Source organism: Carassius auratus, chromosome 7 (genome assembly GCF_003368295.1).
Source record: "Carassius auratus strain Wakin chromosome 7, ASM336829v1, whole genome shotgun sequence".
In the NCBI taxonomy this organism is placed as follows: Eukaryota; Metazoa; Chordata; class Actinopteri; order Cypriniformes; family Cyprinidae; genus Carassius; species Carassius auratus.
Window position 1 is genome coordinate 33,772,954 of NC_039249.1, and position 19,831 is coordinate 33,792,784.

The 19,831-nt window shown below is 43.3% G+C and overlaps 2 protein-coding genes across 2 annotated transcripts; one reads left to right on the forward strand and one right to left on the reverse strand.

Annotated features, from left to right (window-relative positions):
- On the reverse strand, window positions 1–13,698 carry LOC113106576 (zinc finger protein 219-like). Its single transcript, XM_026268656.1, has 5 exons — window positions 13,403–13,698; window positions 6,193–6,283; window positions 4,055–6,107; window positions 3,651–3,794; window positions 1–2,480 (listed from the first exon to the last, which is right to left on the reverse strand). Exons 3-5 carry the CDS (start codon window positions 6,102–6,104, stop codon window positions 1,354–1,356), a joined length of 3,321 nt encoding a protein of 1,106 aa, XP_026124441.1. The 5' UTR covers window positions 6,105–6,107; window positions 6,193–6,283; window positions 13,403–13,698; the 3' UTR covers window positions 1–1,353.
- Window positions 13,699–15,165: 1,467 nt separating this feature from the next.
- On the forward strand, window positions 15,166–16,462 carry LOC113106633 (vegetative cell wall protein gp1-like). The gene is made up of 2 exons (XM_026268733.1): window positions 15,166–15,232; window positions 15,758–16,462. Exons 1-2 carry the CDS (start codon window positions 15,166–15,168, stop codon window positions 16,450–16,452), a joined length of 762 nt encoding a protein of 253 aa, XP_026124518.1. The 3' UTR covers window positions 16,453–16,462.
- Window positions 16,463–19,831: the final 3,369 nt, after the last annotated feature.

Below are 19,831 nucleotides of genomic sequence, written 5' to 3' on the forward strand. Positions count from 1 at the left end.
AGCTGACATAGTCACACAAACTGCCACCATGTTGTCACAGAACGCTCTAGCACAACTACACATATATACTGTATATATTCACTGTAACTATATTCCTGTGTTACTGAATCTGCTAAAAACCTTTTACATCAACAGGCACTGAAAGAAATAGCATATAGAAGAGGCAGAATCTCTGTTTGATATAATATCTGAAGAAGACCCGTCTGAGCAGACTGGCAGTGTGTGGATATCTGGTAATATACTCTTTACTCTGTCCTGTTCTGTTAGAGGTGATTCACAAGTACCGTACAGTTATCACAGCATTCTGTTCAGAGTCTGGCAGGTGCATGGTAAGAAGTGTGCCCACTCCTTTGGTTTGCTGAAGACGTGCAGTCAGATCAAGTTCACGTGGAAGTAGGATGTCCGTGTCTCTCAGCATTAATACTGTATATCGTAGCGATTAAGAACAGTGTCTCTTTTTTGCTTTTCCAGCTCCCCAGATTGACATTCCAGATCCCCGTTGAGATGAAAGCAAGATTCACAGGAGCAAGGAAATTATAAATTAAATTCAACTTGGCAATTGTGTTCACTGACGAGAAGACAGGAACAAGAGAACAGTGTTCAAGAAGGCCCCGAGACAGGCAGGCTTGGACTGGCATACAATACTGGATATCTCTGTGTGACTAAGAGTCTGTGTGTGTGTGTAGAGGTAATTGATCACTACCCAAGGGGGGCTCGGAGGATATATTAAGAGGAATGTTTGATTTTTAAATACTTTTGCAGGTTATCTGTTTAGATACTGTACAGTATGTTAGCATAGCGAATGGTATGCCCTTGGTCTGAATTCCCAGATGAAAAACCAGCATATGTTGGTTAGGTATGTTTTGAAGCACGGCAGCTGGTTTGAGCTGGTTTATACTAGTCCCGAGCAGGAGCTAGTTGCTTTGGACAAGCAAATGACCAGATAAAACCAGCTCAAACTAGCTGCCATACCTACCCACAAAAGCTGTTTTTTTTTTTGTTCAATTGTTTTTTTTTCTAATAGGGTTGTACAAGGGACCCTGGACAACTATTTCCCAAATATGTCCAAACTAGTGTTGTCAAAAGTACCGTCTTGGTTACCAATCAGGACTGAAATTTTAAAAACATCCATTTCCCGTTAACATTTGAGAGCTACTGAGCTGATTGGCCATTGTGTTCAGTGATGATCTTTGTAGCCAATCACAGTCATATCTGTTGAGCGTGTGAACACAATGGCCAAGAATTGGCTCAACAGTGCTCAAATGTTAGGGGGAAATTGATTCTAAGTCAGTACTGTCTAGTTAGTACTTTTGACAACACTAGTCCAAACTCATCCAGGGTTCTTATCTAATGTTAATTCCCCAAGACGCCTTCCTCCTCCTTGGGCAGATCCTCAGCAGCGAGGTCTGATGAAACAGACCCACCTCTTCTGCTTTGATTCTGGTGTACACTTCCAAAGCTCCCATTTCCTTCCAGGTCATCCTCCTCCTCATCGACTTCCTCATCTTCCTCGTCCAGCTCCTCTCTCATTTTAAGTCCCTTCTCACAGACATGTCCCACAGTTCCAGGGGTCAGTTCAAAACTGTCCTCTGTGTCCCTGTTCTCTGGGCTGACTCCATTCTCAGCTCTTGTCTTTGACGAGACCCAATCCTCAGGAGATGCTACTCCATCCTCTGCACCGAGGAACTTCCACAGAGCCAGCGGATCGCGGTCTGACCTGGTCAAAGTTATTTTTGGAGAATGATTGGTGGAAGTGAGAGAGGCTCCTCTCTTGCGACGAGACTTGCTGGTGTGATTGACCTGAAGGTGCATGGCCATAAGCTCAACAGAAGAGGTCCGGAAGGGACAGAAGACACATTGATTGAGGATGTCATTCCCTCCTTTAGAGATACCTGATGGTCCACCTACAGAACTACTCACTTCATCTTGTAAAGGGCGGCGGGAAAGGTCCAGAGGTTCAAAGCCTCCTTCCTGGGACCCATTGGACAGCATCCCACCATGGTAACCATTCGCTGACATCATGCGGCTTGTAGTAAGGGGTTTCCGTCGAGACACTTTAGGCATTTTCGGAGGTGGCACCTCTCCAATCCAACTTGGTTCTAGACCGCCGGCAAATAGTGTACCCATCATCCCAGACAGACTGAGATACTGACTCTCCACATCTCCCTCTCTGTGACGTCCAGATACAGTAGTGCCCTCCTTCTTCTCTGGCGGGCTTGCAGCCCATGACTGACTGTGCCTTGAAGAAGGAGCCCCTCCAGGAACCCTCCCAAAAGAAGACTGGGACATGGAGGAGTGACGGCGCTTTTTCACACCTTCATGAGGACAGCCAGTCAGAGAGAGGAGGCTCGGTGATGGGGAATTAGTGGTGGTTTCCATAGCGTTCCTCTGCTCACGATGATGACGCTGAAGGTGGTACTTGAGAGAGCCAGACTGGGTGCCAGCATAATCACAGTGTGGGCATTTGTATGGTCTCTCACCTAAAACAAGGAAAAAAGCACTCTTGTTCAGCTGATTGAAAACTAAAGTGTTATTTTAATAACATAAAGTTTGTATGAATAACAATGCTTCATTAGGAAGGCTCCTGTGGTGAAGCAAAAAAAAAAAATCTGTGTGGAAAGACTTTATGCAGTTACATACAGTAATAGATAGAGGGCAGTGCCTGTCATCATATGCAACATCAGGTGTAGTCCCCAGAGCATTACTGTTAAATTAGGACATTCCATCTCTCATCAACTGTGAGAACACTGCCTTTTTTTTTCGTAGGGGACATTTTGTGGATGAACCTGATAGGCAGCAATTAGTTTCAATCAAGATAAATCAAGAAATTGATCATACAGGGGTGTGAAATTTAATGAATAAAAAAATACATATATTTTGTTACATTTAAATAATAATAATAATATGAATAATAATAATAGTAGTAGTAGTAGTAGTAACCACAAGAACAATCATCCTCATTTCTGTGAGATTTTTTACAGCAAAAATGCTTTATCCAATGGACACATAATGTAAGACATCTAAGTAAAATAAAATTGCAAAAGCGGAGAATATTTTAACATTAAATTGATAAAAATATAAAAACTATTTTTTATAGTATTGTTAGTATGTGTTAGTATAGTGTTATCCAAACATCATATCAAACTAACATTAGGAATAATTTTGATTTCGTACCATTGTTATACAGTAAGATCACTATAAAAATATTGTTGCTGTAGATTAATATTAAATCTAATATTATAATCTTCATTTCTGTTTTATAGGGTTAGGGCAGGGGTTTGCAGTTCTTTCCTCCCTCAGCAATGGCTCCCTATCGCATGGGTGTAGAATATGCTGGGGACGGGGGACCTAAACCCTTCCCCTGCACATTTTTCAGGTAAGTGTGTTCACATAGTGGTTTTCAAGGGCCAGTGTGAATAAATCTATATTTAAATTAAAAGAGACAAGGTAGCCACATAATTGTGAATAGGTTGTTTTCATATGCAAAATGATGTGAACATTATTAAGCACTAAACACCATAAACCTCATCTCAAGCGTTGTATGTTTCATTCATACTCGATGGCGGAGGGTGCATGAAACCCAGTAAAGTACACATGTGCACATGCCACTGGGTTGAGAATCACAGTTCTACTATTCACGTTAGCCTTACCTGTGTGTACACGAAGGTGTACTTTAAGGTGATGGGAAGACCGGAAGGCTTTACCACAGTAGGGGCAATCCTTTGTCCCTGTTCCCCGAACACGCTCCCTTGGAGATGAAGTGGAAGAGGATGACCCCCTTAGACCATTCTGACCTTGAGATGAGATAGCATATAATGAATAAAAACAATTGCTTTGAAATATAATCTGAGTCTTTACCGTTTCTAACAACAGGCCTGCCTTCCTGAAACACAGGGAGGAAAGATTCCAAAACTAACAACAATGAAATAATACAAAAATAGCCCTCAAATTCAATCAGCTTCCTGCAGTGCAATAGCCTATGAAGGATTGTAACAGATAATAAATATTGCACTTATAAAGTCAGATGTTTTTGATTATGCTGGTTGATCCTTACCAGAAAGATGTGAAATGACAGAATGGAAGCTCCCAGCTGTCCCGACTCCTGATGGCTTTCCCTCCTGCCTTCCTTCATTGTCACTAGCTCTTTGTCCTCCTCCTACTCCACCTGTTGCCTGAGCTCCACTCACTCTGTTTATAATGTCCTCTTCCCTGGACATGCCCCCTCGGGGACTTTGACCTTTCTGTGGTTTCTTGACATGGACACGGGAATGAGCAACCACCTGCTGAAGGCTTCTGAACAGCTTGCCACAATCTGGACACTCCCAAGGTGGACTAGATCCCTCCAATTCCTCTCTAGAACCCAACCCACCCAGGTAGGCCCTCATCTGCTTGGCTTCCCCAGAGACTGTGCCTCGTGAGGAAGGAAGCTCATGGTGTGAATGAGATCGCTGCTGCTGTTGCTGTTGGTTGTGCTGTGCTGCTACCAGACTGCGAGCAACCAGCTGCCACATGGCTGCCTGGTCCGCTCCGTCTGCTGTGTCACCTCCCCGTCCTCCACCATTACCCATTTCTGCAACCTGTGCCACTGCCTGAAGGCGCTCCATGCAACTTCCATTGCTGTTGTCTTTGGGTAAGCCCAAATAACCCAATATAGAGGATTTGCTTGAGCCTGCACTGGCATTTGACCTTTCTGTGCGACTTCCTGAACCACCACCACTGGTCATACTGCGAGCCAGGAGCAAGTTAGAATACAGGGCCCCCAACACTTGTGTGCTTGCAGGACCTTTGGATTGCTCATTTCCAGCTGGCCCCAGATTTCCCAATCCAGCTTTGAGGCCCAGTTTGTTGAGATGCACCTTCATATGATTCTTTAGGAACCAGGGTTCCTTGAAGCCACGGCCACAAACCTGGCACTTGTGATCCAATGAGTCCTTGTGCTTCCGCATGTGACCCTTCAAAAACCAGGACTGAGTAAAACGCTGCCCGCATGTCTCGCATTTGAAAGCTGGAACAACTGGTATTTGTGAGGGAGGAGTCTCAGCTGGTGCAGTTATAGGGGGAGAAGGGAAAACCGTTTCAGTGGTAGGATCCTCCGGTGGGTGGCTCTCCTGCAGATGGGCAGCCAGGCTTTCCTCCTGACTGGCTGAGAAGGGACACATTGTACATTTGTAGGGGTTGTGGAGGATCCGCACATGACGAGCCAACTCTGAAGCTGTACGGAACTTACCCTTACAGGCATGACACCGGAAGGACGAAGCAGCTGTGGGTGGTGTGATGTCTTCCAAGTGGGCTTGGCTGAGTGGAGAGAAGGAGGTTGAGATTGGTGCTTCCTCTGTTAGAGGTGGAGTCAGGGCTGTGGTTCCTTCAAAAAGGAACTGAGGGCTGCTTGCAGTTTGAAGAGGTTCCTCTGGAACCATGTCTTCATCTATACTCTTTTGTAATGACCCAGATAATGGACTCAGTTTCAGACCAGGCTCTCTGTTGTTGAGATCCTGGATTACACTGTTGCCCACATGGTTCTGCTGCAGTTTAGCATGTGTGGTTCGGTAGGGAGCTGAAGCTCGACGCTCCCTGTCTAAACTGTGTGCTCGAGCATGCAGAGACAAAATACTCTGGAAGCGGAACCTCTTTCCACACACATGGCATGGGAACCTTAGGCCAGGCCCAGAGCTTGTTCCTCCTGGGACAGCCATGCCTTCATTGTTGAAAAGCTGAAGATCCAACTCATCATCACAGGTGGTACTTTGACCAGAGGAGATGGCCTGTTCCAGAGCTCCAAAACCAGGAAAAGGTGTTAATGGTGTGGCTGGGGGGCTGCTGTCTGATGAGGAACTACCAAGCTCCAATTCACCAGGAAACAGCGTCACCGCTGGGGTGGGTGAAGGGGGCATTGACAGCTCCTCATCTTCCTCTTCATCTTGGAGGCTGGCCTCTGGAAGGGGACAAGGTGAGACTGGGGCATAGAGTTCAATTTGAGGGCTAGAAGGGGTAGACTGAGGACTCTGGGGTAGGAATTGGGGACTGTGGTCCAGGGACGGCATGGAGGGAGGAAACAATGGGGGCTCAAAGGAAAGAGCCAGCATACTCTCTGGTGGGGAATCCATACTCTGAGTGAGAAAAAAATGTATAAGTGTGATTAGATTTAGATTAGATATATAGACAGACAGACAGACACATAGATAAATCACTCACTGTTGATGTGTTTATGCCATGTTTCACTTCCTTGACTTAAAGAGGGTGTGTTCTGAAGGTGGCAATCTGTCTGACCACCTCCAACAGTCTCCTGTCAAGTACAACACAGAATAAAAAAAAAATAATTGTACACACATTTGTTCCTGTATATGGGTCTAAGGGCAGAGCAGGACATGGACTGTCCCAAACAGGATGGGTGCGAGATGTTTGGACTTCCCCACACACCCTTCCTGCCAATACACTTACAGTAGCTGCTTAAATGAGAACACAAATACACACATACACATTTTAAAGTCCAGACATATAGATATATCTGCTCTAACCCCCACCAATATCTCAATACCAAAGATACTCATATAAGCACACACACCCTAACACACAGTGCACTGATAGAAGTGAACAATTACATAAAGCCACAGATGCATAGCTTGCCTGAAGTCTGCAGCGGACAGGCCCAGATACACACACACAAAAACACCTGCTTCTTTCATAAATAAGAGAAATTAATTTCATTGATGATTACAGAAAGACAATCTGCTAAACATCTGTGAGGGTGTCTGTATGCCTGTATATGTGTCACTATGCTTGTGTACGTGTGGTTTTTTTTTCTTCATGTATTTACCTCTGCGAACAGACTGAACTGTATGTCCATGTCTGAGTTGGGATTTATGAACACAATCAAGTGTTTGCTTGTGTATTAGTGTGTGTTTGTGACTGTGTGTGAAAGTATGTGTATCTGTGACATAAGACTTGTACGAAATGGTGGCTAACAGAGCCAGTTGACATTTTAGCTCAGCCGTGACTCACAACAATATCACACTATATCAATCATACTGCCCCCCTCCATTTGTCTTTCTTTCTTTCCTAATCCCACCATTATTGTCCTCCTTTTTCCTTCCTTCTGTCTTTTCACTTCCATAGATTGTGATTCCACCCCCTGCACTTTTTCTCTTTTCACCCTCATTCCCTCCTCCCTCTGTTCTTGACTGATTTTCTTTCATTCTATCATTCTCTCTCTCTGTCTCTCTGCAGCGGTGCCAGTTGGCACAGTGCCAGGGAATGCTGATATCAGCTGGTAGATTGGGGCCTGCCAACATGGCGAAGAGAAAAGAAAAGAGAGGAGAGAGACAGACAGGCGAGAAAGAGAGAATGGGGGGGGGGTGTCAGTGAAGAAAAAAACATAAATGAAGAACACAAATACGTTCTGAATGAGCATATTTGATGAGTAAATCTGTCGAGGAAGGGGACAGAGTGTTCTGCTCTGCATTGGAGGATCTTGTGGTCTGTTTGGTCTGCTGGCATTATTATCATATGAATATCGTCATGGCAATGCACTGTTCCGCCTTGACAGACACGTTCATGTCTGACCAACCCTGTCACGCCAATAAAGCTTCTCCAAATTTGGATAGATGGAGAGAGTGATAAGGTGCTAGACAGAGGGGGGAGGGGAGAGATGAAGGCAGGAGAGCGATAAAGCAGCATGCACAAATAATGCACACACACACACACACACACACATACACTCAATATGGCACCTAGTCACTAGATGATTCATGCATGCTAAACACCTTTGTCTGAATGGCCACATGCTACACTCCCTGTACAAACACAAGCGCAAATACACACTTGCACATTTTGTGCCTTCTTGGGGCACATGCATCGGCTATTTAACGGTTTTGTATGTAATGGAATGAATATCATATAAACAAAAACAATTGAAAAGAGAAATAGACCGCTGTCGTTTGAATGAACTGCATGTAATGTAGCCGCTATTAAAATGATTTTTTGTGCTTATATTTTTGGACTTTTGCTAATCAGAAATGTCCACACTAAAGTTTGCAACATCTATAGGATTTTAATTGAGGTCAAATGATTTTTCATTTTCTAAGAATCACTAATTGGTTTTACTGAATGTTTACGACAGAAGAATTTCACAAGAACCCATTTACAGTCCGTAGTACGCACACCTTAACTTGCTCTGAAAAACCACTCGTGAAACGACTGAACAAGCACTTGAGTCATCTTTGATAAAACAGATATTTTTCTCTCAGCGGTTCATATTCTTTAGCCTCGAGCACCTGAAATAACGTCTCCTGCGTTCGGTGCGAGGACACACTGGGTCTCCAACAGTGAAGCCATGTAACATATCTAAAGACTAAGAAGAGATCATTCGTACGTACTGAAAGACTTCAGGCTCGTGGCCTTGAAAATATAACATGAGTGGCTTTATCGCAGACTGTTCTTTGATGAGGAGAGATATCTTTAAATCGTGAGAAATACTAAGATAAAAAACGATTGCTCAGTATGTGATGTGTGTGAGGCTTGAACTGCACTTTACCTCTCTTGTATCTCTGAGTAGGATTTCTAAGGTCAGTGTGTGTATGATTCTGGATTGTTGCAGTCATACAACAAATCCCCAAAGACAAAATTCATTTCCTGTTTCTAACCTTGGCCTGAACTTTATCTCTCACAAAACCCAGCTCCCACACACAGCGACTCAAGCGTGTGCAAAGTTCTCCTTCCCTTCAACATGCTCTTTTTGGGTTGAAATTCCAAGTCATCCTAAACCTTCACCTGATCTCCTCGATTTATTTTCCTCCGAGAGACTTGCGGACAGTTTGAAGGTTCGGTTCAAAGATGCTGAAGAGAGGAAAAGAGAATTCAAAACATCACAATCTCACACATTATCTCCTTAAGAGAGCATGAAGCAAGGATATCCGCCTTGAAATGATTCTGCTTTAGAAGAACTAAACCTACTGTCAAATCTGAAGGCTTCACCAATAAACTTCAGTGGTCAAGTTCACCTTCAAGTTCTAGCTTACTGTAAAAATAGTTTCGAGACTGAATTTCATTCTTCTGCTGAACACAGAAGATATTTTAAAGAGTGTTGATAACCAAACAGCTGATGTTCTGATTGATTCCATTCAAAACATAGCAAGGCCATCTGCTTGGTTCTACAAGATCTTTTTTTATGTTCCACAATAGACAGACACCCAGACAGTTGTGGAACACATTTTTTTGGGGGTGAACTACAGATTAGTTTTATTATACCTGGTATAGATAACCATCTCAGGTGATCCAATAACGTTAAATGCAGGTGTGTACAGGATCCAAAATGTGTTTGATCTGATCACTACAACCACATTCGAGCACACTGCATGTGTGGTGTGAACATTAATACACCTGGATGATAGTGATTAAAACATCTGGAAAACCCAAACATATATGCATCAGACTTCACAGAACAACAATGACATGTCTGGCATCATCTATAGTCAGTGACATATAGTGATATACATATATTAGATCGAAATTAAAAAGTAGCCTATGTTTGAGTAGCCTGACTACGTCAGACTTCCTACTTCCGCTCAATTTAATTTCGCTTCTGTACCAGGCGGCAAGGAACTCGACCGGAAGTTGAAGTCGGGTGGGGGCTGCCATCTTGTAGCAGAACTTCACTTGCATTAGCATTCCCATTGACTCCCATTCATTTTGGCGTCACTTTGACAGCGAATAACTTTACATCTGAGGCGTTTAAAGACTCCGTTTGTCCATTATTTATTTCTAAAGATACACGACAATGTATAAAGGGCTCCATTGCCTTCTATGTTACATTATGGCTCCGTAGAAACAGTTTTTGTAAAAAATAGGCTAACGATTGCGTCATAACCACTCGGCTCTCTGTCGCATTACCGTACAGACAGGAGGAGAAGCTCGCAGGCAATTAACTTAATATGGCGTACTGGCGTTACATTTTAAAATACTATACAAAATAATTAATCAGAATACTTACTCCTGCTCACTCACGACAAAGAACTGCCCGCTCAAGCTCGCCGTCTCTGCAAGATTAACGATGGACGCACGCACAGCCACTTAGAAGATTTACATCTGTCAGACAGGTTGCTGACGTCGTCAAGCTTCGTTTGAGTCTGCACGTCAGAAACGGAAGTGCTAAAAAACGCTAAAAATGGGCTTCACTTGTCTCAATTGAGTTCCAATGGGGTCGCTGTGTCCATTTCTTTTACTGTCTATGTTCTGTACTCAGTCTGATACAGCGTCAGAGCTTTCTGTTTGCCACCGGTCTGGAAACAGCCGGGCCAATCAACGAGCAGAGGGCGGGCTGAGAGCCGTGACGTAGATGCTAAGCACCGAGTTTTAAATTGTAGATTAGAGAAATCGAAAACCGAAACGACCGCGGAAATGGGAAACGAGACACGGGATGCAATTTGCTCTGTTATGGAGAACATTCAACTCTTTTTCAAACTGAAGCCAGAACAAGAAGAGTGTTTTACAACAGGTTTACAGTGGAAGTTCAATCATAGATTTGAGTTCGATGCATGATGTCTGTGCTTCGATGCGGCTGTACAGGCGCATAACATACGTCATAACTAAACGTATCTGATTGGCTTACGGGTAACCAATGATTTTAAACTTCAGACAAGCGCCCCCTAGCGAGAGAGAAAACACTTCTCTATTTTGCCATTCCAGACTCTGTCTACGAAGCAAAGTGAAGTAGCAGAGTCTGGTATTACCAGGCTAATGTTTGAGAGCAGGAGCATTCAATTTTTCCCTTTCATTTTATCAACTTGCAGTAAGAGCCTGACACATATATGAGACATAATCACGTAGTAATGATCTGACCTGTCAAAACTGATGTTGGATCACCTGAGATGGATGATAACAGGTGTAAACCGGGTCTGAGTCAAGAGAGCATGAGCTCTGATTCTGGTGAAATCAACTCTTGAATGACCTAAAGAAGTGATCATTTTCAATCAGAATTAATTTTATTTTTTCTTTCCCACGAACAGCCCACCTCTGAACTCCACCAATGAATCGAGCTGTAAAGTGTTCGCAGTGTGAAACAAGTGCACAAAGGCAGTGTGCTTTGCTAGAAAGTCTAGCTTCAGGCATCTGAACAGAGAGAGGAACTCAAACTGACAACGCTGATCTATATCTGCATGAACTTGGCAGCGATTATTACAATGTAATGTAGTATGTAAAAAATGTATCGTCACATCATATGCTATATGCTAGCCCGTAAATGAACAGACTTTACGGACATCACAAATCAAATGAGATTAAATAAACACAATTGCATTCTGTTAAACCATTCAAAAGCAGTGGTCAAATCAGGTAAAATTACATGCAACTGCCATATTTTAACTTTTTTTATAATGATGGATAACATAGAGAGGTCCTGCTTTATATATGAGGTGGCCTTTACGACTATGCACATTTAAATTAATCATTTGATACAATGCACTTACGAATTTACATTATTATAAAAAATAAAAAAAATGAATGCAATTTCATCTGTAATTAAATTACGTATACCTTACTCCTTAACCCAATGATATGTCCCTGACCTTACCTGTATCCCACTACAATAGCAGCCGAAGTGTTTTGGGTAACACTTTATTTTAACACTCATGGTCCATGTAATTGCTATTATAGTAACAATTAATCATGCATAATTCCTTGAAAGTAACCCTAAACCAAACTCTAATCCTAACCCTAAACATTTAGTACATTTTAGTGCATTAAAATTACTCAGTAATTAATTGTATAATTATACTGTAACAAGGACACCTTAAAGTGTAACCGTGTTTTGCAATACAACTTGAACACAACAGGTAACTGAGCAGGAGCAGATCTGGTTGTGAAATAGTTAGCCACATCTCTGCTCTGTCAAACTGTCTCGTCAGTTCAGGGGCTGGTCTCACTCCGTCACCCGTCTATAGAGCCCAAATCTGTGCCAGCGCTAAATAATCAACATCAATGGCGCCTTATACAATTTCCATATATAGCTTTATATATATGTGTGTGTGTGTGTGTGTGTGTGTGTCTAAAGTTTCTTGGCAGGATGCATTTGCAGGACATCAGATGAGCGCCGGTGGAGAGGAACTGTGATAAAAACGCACAACCATTTTCAGTCGCCTTCTCTCGCGCGGCCATCTCAATTAAAAAGCCACATTAATGAAATAAATAAATGCTCACAAACAAACGCGTGCACGACGCGTCCTCCCGCGAACGCTGGCATTAAACCCGTGCATAAAATCGCGATTTACAGACGCAACGGCGTCGTTTTTACCCAAACCGAGACAGAAATGTAGGGTTTAGGACGGGATGTTGTTCGCTCCATTTTCTTCCTGATTTCTTTCGACAAAAGATAAAGGGAGGGGAAAGGACACGCGATCAGGGCGCAGCTGAAGAGTGCCATCGTGGGGTTTCATCTCCAATCCACTACCAATCTCACCCCTCTCTAGGCAAATCACCAAACTTGATGTGTTTAGGGCCTTTTGTAAAACTAGCAGCTGCAGGTTTAAATAGCGTTTGCGAGCGCGCATCTGTGAGGTGACGTTAGGACATCCAGAGCGCGTGCAAATTTACCAGGTTTTTTGTGTAAACATGCAGGGAAAGCTTTCCAGTGTGCTATAAATATGCTGCTTTTGAACAGCTGTTTTCCCCCAGAATGTCCGATCCAGCAGGATCCGTCTGCGTCCCACAAACACTGAGTTCACACACGCGGGTTTAACTGCAACAGGACTAAAGAAAGATTCTCTTCAAGTATAAAACTTTACAATACTGAAACACAGGAGAATGAACAGCTGCTTCTCGCACAGAAAAAAAAAAGTTCAAACATCTACAATCAGCTTGTACCTGAGTTCAGTACACTTTTTTCCAACACTTGAGGCTCTGGAAATATTTAAGGGCCTTAAAAAAGAAAGTTGCATTTTCATGCACGAGCCTAGCATCTCTTTCAGGACACACACACACACGCGCGCGCGCTATCTCTCTCTCTCTCTCACACACACACACACACACACCGGCAACATACACGGCACGAGACAAAAGTGAGGAAGTGTGTATGCGCGAGATCACGTATGATGTGCTCTAACAGAGACACACACCAGACGCCGATCACTGTATCCTGACGCGCGCGTGTGTGTGTGTGTGTGTGTGTGTAAAGAAACGCGACGGCTGTTCCGTATCAATGGCTTTTCAGCCTCCCCAAAAAAGTCGTCGTCGGATATTTGTTGTTTCTGAAGGCGACAACAGTCGCTCTTTAAACGTCTAAAACTGTCCGCGCGCGCACACGTTACAGTCGCGAGCAATGTGCATCAGTAAAATCGTTCAAAAAGATTAGATAAGGTCAGTTATTTGAGATGAATCGGGTATTTGTGCTGAAAGTAAGGCTGAATGTACTTACGGGAGAGGCGGCGAGGAGATTAATGACAACACACGTCATGATTACGTTTCACTTGAATTAAATACATTACGAGTTAGGGAAAAAAATGGAAATCAGGGGTAGTTGTGTACAAGCATACGCCGATGCCCCCTCCCTCCTGCCCTCTCTATCTTCTCCTCCTCCTCTCTTTCCTCACACGTCTCTCTCTCGTTCTCTCTCTCTTTTCTCAAAGATCCATTTATTGTGCGCTCGTGAGTGAGTGAATGAGAGAGAGAGAGAGAGGCGGAGGCTGTAGGTTGCGAATGTAATTATAATCTCGCGGAGGCACCATTTTAAAGCGATCTGTAGATTCGAGAGATGGACTTCTGACACAAATCACGCAGAGCACAAGTTTCTCGCGGCGCTCAGATTTACACTCGGGTCTTTTAAAGATTAGCCTATAGAAACTTTAGTTTTCTACTTTGTTGTCCGTCAGAACTGTAGACTGTAATAAACTAAACTGTAGTTTAGTTGTGATTGTGGAGAAACTCGCGCTCCACGTGGGAGCGGCGCAGGTGCGCGCGCGCGGGTCAGCTACTGTAACGACGAACAACACGACCACAGGACGAGAGCAATGCGTGCTATATACCCTGTCAGACAAACAACGGAAAATACATGCATACACACATTTTCCTTTGAAAAAACTAAAAACAGCTATACATAATAAATTAATAGCTTGAACTACTAATGGACTTGGAAGATTTTGTTGTAAAACAATACATAATAACAATAACAACGACAACATCAATACATATCTAATTATATCTATATTATATATAAATAAACACAAATATTAGATTGGATGAAAAAAAATAATATAATAATAATAATAATTTAGTAAATCAAGAATAAGTTTATAATACTACTACTACTACTACTACTAATAATAATAATAATAATAATAATAATAATTTCTTAATTCTACTTTTGTATATGATATTCAGATTTTTTTCCTCCCAATTGTTTTTATAATTGAATAAAAAGGTTGGTTAAACTAATAATTAATGTTGAGCTTTCGGTCATACAAAAACAACAACAGTAATAATAATAATCTCTCCGTACTCTGTACAGTATCCAGAGAATGAAATCCTTTGCATGTGAGATTCTGATTCTCTGCGTGCACAGGTGTTTTTATCTGTTCAGATCTTCAGATGTTTTTGGGGATTTGAGAATGATTTTGGAGAGGAATCTGGATATTAACTCACAAACACCTCTGACTGTTAGCTCACACGAGTGTGTGTGTGTGTTGTGTCTGACACAGTCATATCATCACCCGCCCCCAACGCTTTGATTGTCTTGTACGCCGCAGCACAAATGCACCAATTAATATGCAGAGAGTGAGTGAGACAGAGACAAAAAAAAGAAAGAAAGAAAGAAAGGAAAACATGCAGAGGTGGAGGGGGGTGGCAAGGAGAACAGGAAGGAGTGAAAAAAGAGAGATGAAATGACAGATGAAGAGGAGGAAAAGAGAGCGACGTGGGGTGGTCTGATGGGAGATGAAACCTGATAGATGTTAGAGAGAAAAAAAGAAGGAGGGATAGAAGAGGAGAGCAGGGGACCGACGCTGAATCAATACGCACATATTTAGTCAGAGATGGAGGGATCGATTGGTGAGGATGGAGGGAGAATGAGAGGAGAGGGGTTAAAGGGGTGGAGTGATGTGGCATTGGCTGCTGTCTCTTTGTCGCAGTGTCAGGGTATTGATACTGTAATATTGCCATGACAATAGCACTGTGGCGACGGCCATGACGACGCCCGACAGCCGCAGTATACTGAGGGCACTGAGGCAGAGCAGGCCACAGATGCAGACGGGTGATTCTTTATGTGACCATCAGAGAAGGTGCACACAGTTAGATGCATTTTAACTTGGAAATAAATGAGGTTTCAAAGGGGCATCGTTGTGAAAGTGGACGGGAAACATTAGTGTGATTTCTGGAGTTTAGCTGGCATTAAAACAAAGAAATTAACAGAAGAAAAATCAATTTTCAATTCAGTTTTCAACAACAACAACAACTAAAAAAATCTTTGTCATTTGTAATAAAATAATGGAATTAATTATTTATTATTATTAAATGAGTTATATTTTTGGCTTTTGAAAGCTTTTGATTAAAATGTAATCAAATGTATTAAATTGCACAGAAATCACATATTTGTATTTATTTGCTGATAATATGGTGTTTCCTTGTTTGGATTAATGGATTATCAGTGTTTTTGTTTCAGTTGTGTTCTATGGTTGCCCATACCGCAAAGTTCACCTCCCTCACCTGTAAAACCTTTCCCTATTGGAGTAAAGGGTACAGTTCAGCTAGCTTGCCATTATAACCCCATTCTCCAAAGGAGAGAGGGCTCCTGTTCCTCAGTTTAGCTCAGTGAGGGCTCCGGTTCCTGAGTTTAGGGCAGAAAGAGCCCCTGTTTCCCCGTCCAGCCCACAGACGGCTCTCATTTCTGAGTTTAGCCCAGAGAGGGCGCCGGTTTTCCCATCCAGCCCAGAGAGGGCTCCAGTTTCCCTGTCCAGCCCAGTGAGGGCCCCTGTTTCTCCGTCCAGCCCAGTGAGGGCCCCTGTCTTCCCGTCCAGCCCAGAGAGGGCTCCAGTTTCCCTGTCCAGCCCAGTGAGGGCCCCTGTCTCCCCGTCCAGCCCATTGAGGGCCCCTGTTTCTCCGTCCAGCCCAAAGAGGGCTCCTGTATCCCCATCCAGCCCAGAGAGGGCTCCAGTTTCCCCGTCCCGCCCAGTGAGGGCCCCTGTCTCCCCGTCCAGCCCAGAGAGGGCCCCTGTCTCCCCGTCCAGCCCAGAGAGGGCCCCTGTCTCCCCGTCCAGCCCAGAGAGGGCCCCTGTCTCCCCGTCCAGCCCAGAGAGGGCTCCAGTTTCCCTGTCCAGCCCAGTGAGGGCCCCTGTCTCCCCGTCCAGCCCAGAGAGGGCCCCTGTCTCCCCATCCAGCCCAGAGAGGGCCCCTGTCTCCCCGTCCAGCCCAGAGAGGGCTCCTGTATCCCCATCCAGCCCAGAGAGGGATCCAGTTTCCCGTCCAGTCAAGTGAGGGCCCCTGTCTCCCCGTCTAGCCCAGAGAGGGCCCCTGTCTCCCCGTCCAGCCACAGAGAGGGATCCAGTTTCCCCGTCCAGCCCCAGTGAGGGCCCCTGTCTTCCTTTCCAGCCCAGAGAGGGCTCCTGTCTCCCCATCCAGCCCAAAGAGGGCTCCAGTTTCCCCGATGAGATAAGTTAGGGCCCCTGTCTCCCCGTCCATCCCAGAGAGGGCTCCCGTATCCCCATCCATCCCAGAGAGGGATCCAGTTTCTCCGCCTAGCCCAGAGAAGGCTCCAGTTCCTGAGTTTAATCCAGTGAGAGCCCGTCTCCTCATCCAGCCCAGAGAGGGCTCCTGTATCCCCGTCCAGTCCAGTGAGGGCCCCTGTCTCCCCATCCAGCCCAGAGAGGGACCCGGTCTCCCCGTCCAGCCCAGAGAGGGACCCGGTCTCCCCGTCCAGCCCAGTGAGGGTGTCTGTTTCCCTGTCCAGCCCCTTGAGGGCACCATTTTCCACGTCCAGCTCAGAGAGATATCCTATTTCTGAGTTTATCCCAGAAAGGGCTCCCATTTTTGGGTTAAGCCTGGAAAGCCCTGAGGATCACAAATGCCCGCCTTCTTGCATGCTCCTTCCTCTTCACCTGGCAGCCCCTCTGCTCGTCCACCACCAGTATGGTGCGAGCTCAGCAGGTGTTCCATCATCCATCATCACCATGGTTGGAGAATCCCTTGCCTTCACCTCCGGACTCTAAGCCCCCGATTTCGCCTCGGCCTGTTGACCCAGGGGCTCCACCATGGTTCCAAGCTCCCTCCTCTCCACCGTGGTCCATCAGTCCACTGGTTCCACCTTGGTCTGTCGTCGACCATTGGTCGCCTCAGGACTCCACTATTCTAGCTGTGCCTCGTCCCTCCGGCTCTGTCAGGTTCCTCCTTGGTCCTATGTTGCTCCGGCTGATCTGATCAGCCTCGGTCCTCCGGGTCCTCCCCATCACCCTGACTCATCGGCTTTCCGTCATGTGCTCCTCCGCCACCTGCTCTGCCGCCGTTGGTCAGCCCCTAACCCTAACGCCCTGGAGGTTGGGGCAGGATGGGGCGAGGAAGGCCTCCAGGGCCACAGTCTTTACAGACTGTGATAATGCCTTTCTGCAATTAACATCAGAAACACAATATTTTATGTTTTAATTTCTAAACAAATGTATATTTATAACACCCATACTTTTTTTTATATTACTCTGGTATTAAATGAAGAAACAAAAAGGTTAACACTACTGCAAAAGTGTTGGTATGAAAGCCTATTTCCAGCACATAAGATACAAAATTAATGCTTATCTATTTTAATGAAACAAAATAATGATATAAAAAGTTGAAATTGAGATAGCAAATACAATTATGTGAGATATTAAATTCCAACTTTTTGTGTCTTATTATAATGAGATCAAATCAAAACCTGAGTCTTAACCTTTTTCAGAGCAATTTGTAATCGACTTATTTCAACTTTTTCATGATTTTAACTTTTATCTCATAATTATGACTTTTTCTCATGAGTCATGTTTTTTTATATTATAATTTCCTATTTTTTTTTTTTTTTTGCTATGATTTGAGCTTTTAATAAATTATTAAATAAATTACTTTTCTCATAATGTTGACAGTCATAATTTTGAGTTTTTATCTCATTAGTCCTAATTATGTCTTATGTCATTTAATCTTTTTTGTTACTTCAACTTAGTATCTCATAAAATTTTATTTTTATTTATAATTATTACGAGTCATAATTGTGGCCCTTTATCTCAAGATTTCAACTTTTTAATTATGACTTCATATCTCATCATTTTGATGTGTAACTTTGAATTGTATCTCATTATGACTCTCAATTTCAGCTTTTCATGATTTTTTAATCTAATAACTATGATTTACTATCTCTTAATTTTACTTTTATTTCATAATTTCATCTGACTTTTTTAATCCAATAATTTAAGTTTTTATAATTTTAACTGTCTGTCTTTTTACATTTTTGTAATTTAATATTTACCACAAAATTATTATTATTATTATTTTACTCTTTATGTGTTGGAAATTCCATACATTTGTAATATAGCTGCTGATAGAGTGACAGTAAATATGTCCTCTTTGTTTCTCCCTATTGTCATAACCCATTTCTCTATTTATTTCCTTGTAATATACTTTTATTGATGTGACAAAGAAGTCTGAAGTACTGGATTCAGAAAATTACAAGAATAAATTACATTTGGAAGTATATTAGAATAAATCGAATATTACTGCTTTACTGTATTTGTGACAAAATAAATGCAACCATGGCAAGCAGAAGATATGTTATTTTTTTAATTTTTTTTTTTTTTTTTTTTACTTGAAACTTTTGAACGGTAGTGCAGATGTTATATAATAATTCACCTTTTCTGACAATGTAGGGGGAAAAAAGACAGAGAGGCATGACAGGCCAGATTGGAACCTGCTTCTGTGAACACAGCAGCCCTCGTATGGTCATGATCATATTACCACCGCTCCATGACAAATGATTCTATTATTTAATGTTAATTGGAATGAAGACGTGTTTCAGATAGAACATGTATTTCATAACTCGCTGCATGTGTGAGAGAAGCTGATCTTGTCGGCACATAAGTCAGTGTGAGTGACCGACCGGTGTTTCTCTCTCTCTCTTTATGATGTGTGCTCCCCTCGCTCGCCCCATCCCTCCTTAATATGATGTAAAAAGCTAATCGCATGCAAATGTCTGTTGTCCCGGTAACACGGCCGAAAAATCCCTTTGATGTTTCACCCAACTCATTCTCTCCACGTTCTCTTTGTTCAGCCGAGTCTCGCTGCCTCGTTTACCCCCCCTCTCTCTCTCTAATCCTCACTCTATCTCTCTCTCTCTCTCCACCCATTTAAACCCATTCTCTCGCTCTCTTCACATTTCTATCAAGACAAAAAACTTCTCTGCCCTCAGCCATACCTTTCTCACACTCGCTGCGTCTGCTGCCCCCCTCACTCGTCTGTCTCATTCTTTCGCTCTTGTTCTCCCCTCTCTGTGCCTCTCCGTCTGTCCCTCCTTCATTTCCCATCATCTACTGTCTTTGCCCCCTCTCTCTCTCTCTCTCTCTCTTTCTTTCTGTCCTGCACACTCTTTTCATCTCTTTTTTTCTCCTTCTGCTGGTCACTGAGTGGCTGCCATTTTCAGCGTGTCAGTAATGTTGTCAAGTGCGTATCCCATAATGCTCTCATATGCACTAAATGTCATCAGGCTCTAAAATGGCTGCGGGGAGAGAAAAAAAAATAGGGTAACAACTTAATTCTGTTCATTTAATATCCCCACGAAGACAATTAAAGAAAGTCAAAAAGGAGCATGCAATTTAAAGCGTTCAAGGATGTAAACATGAATAGA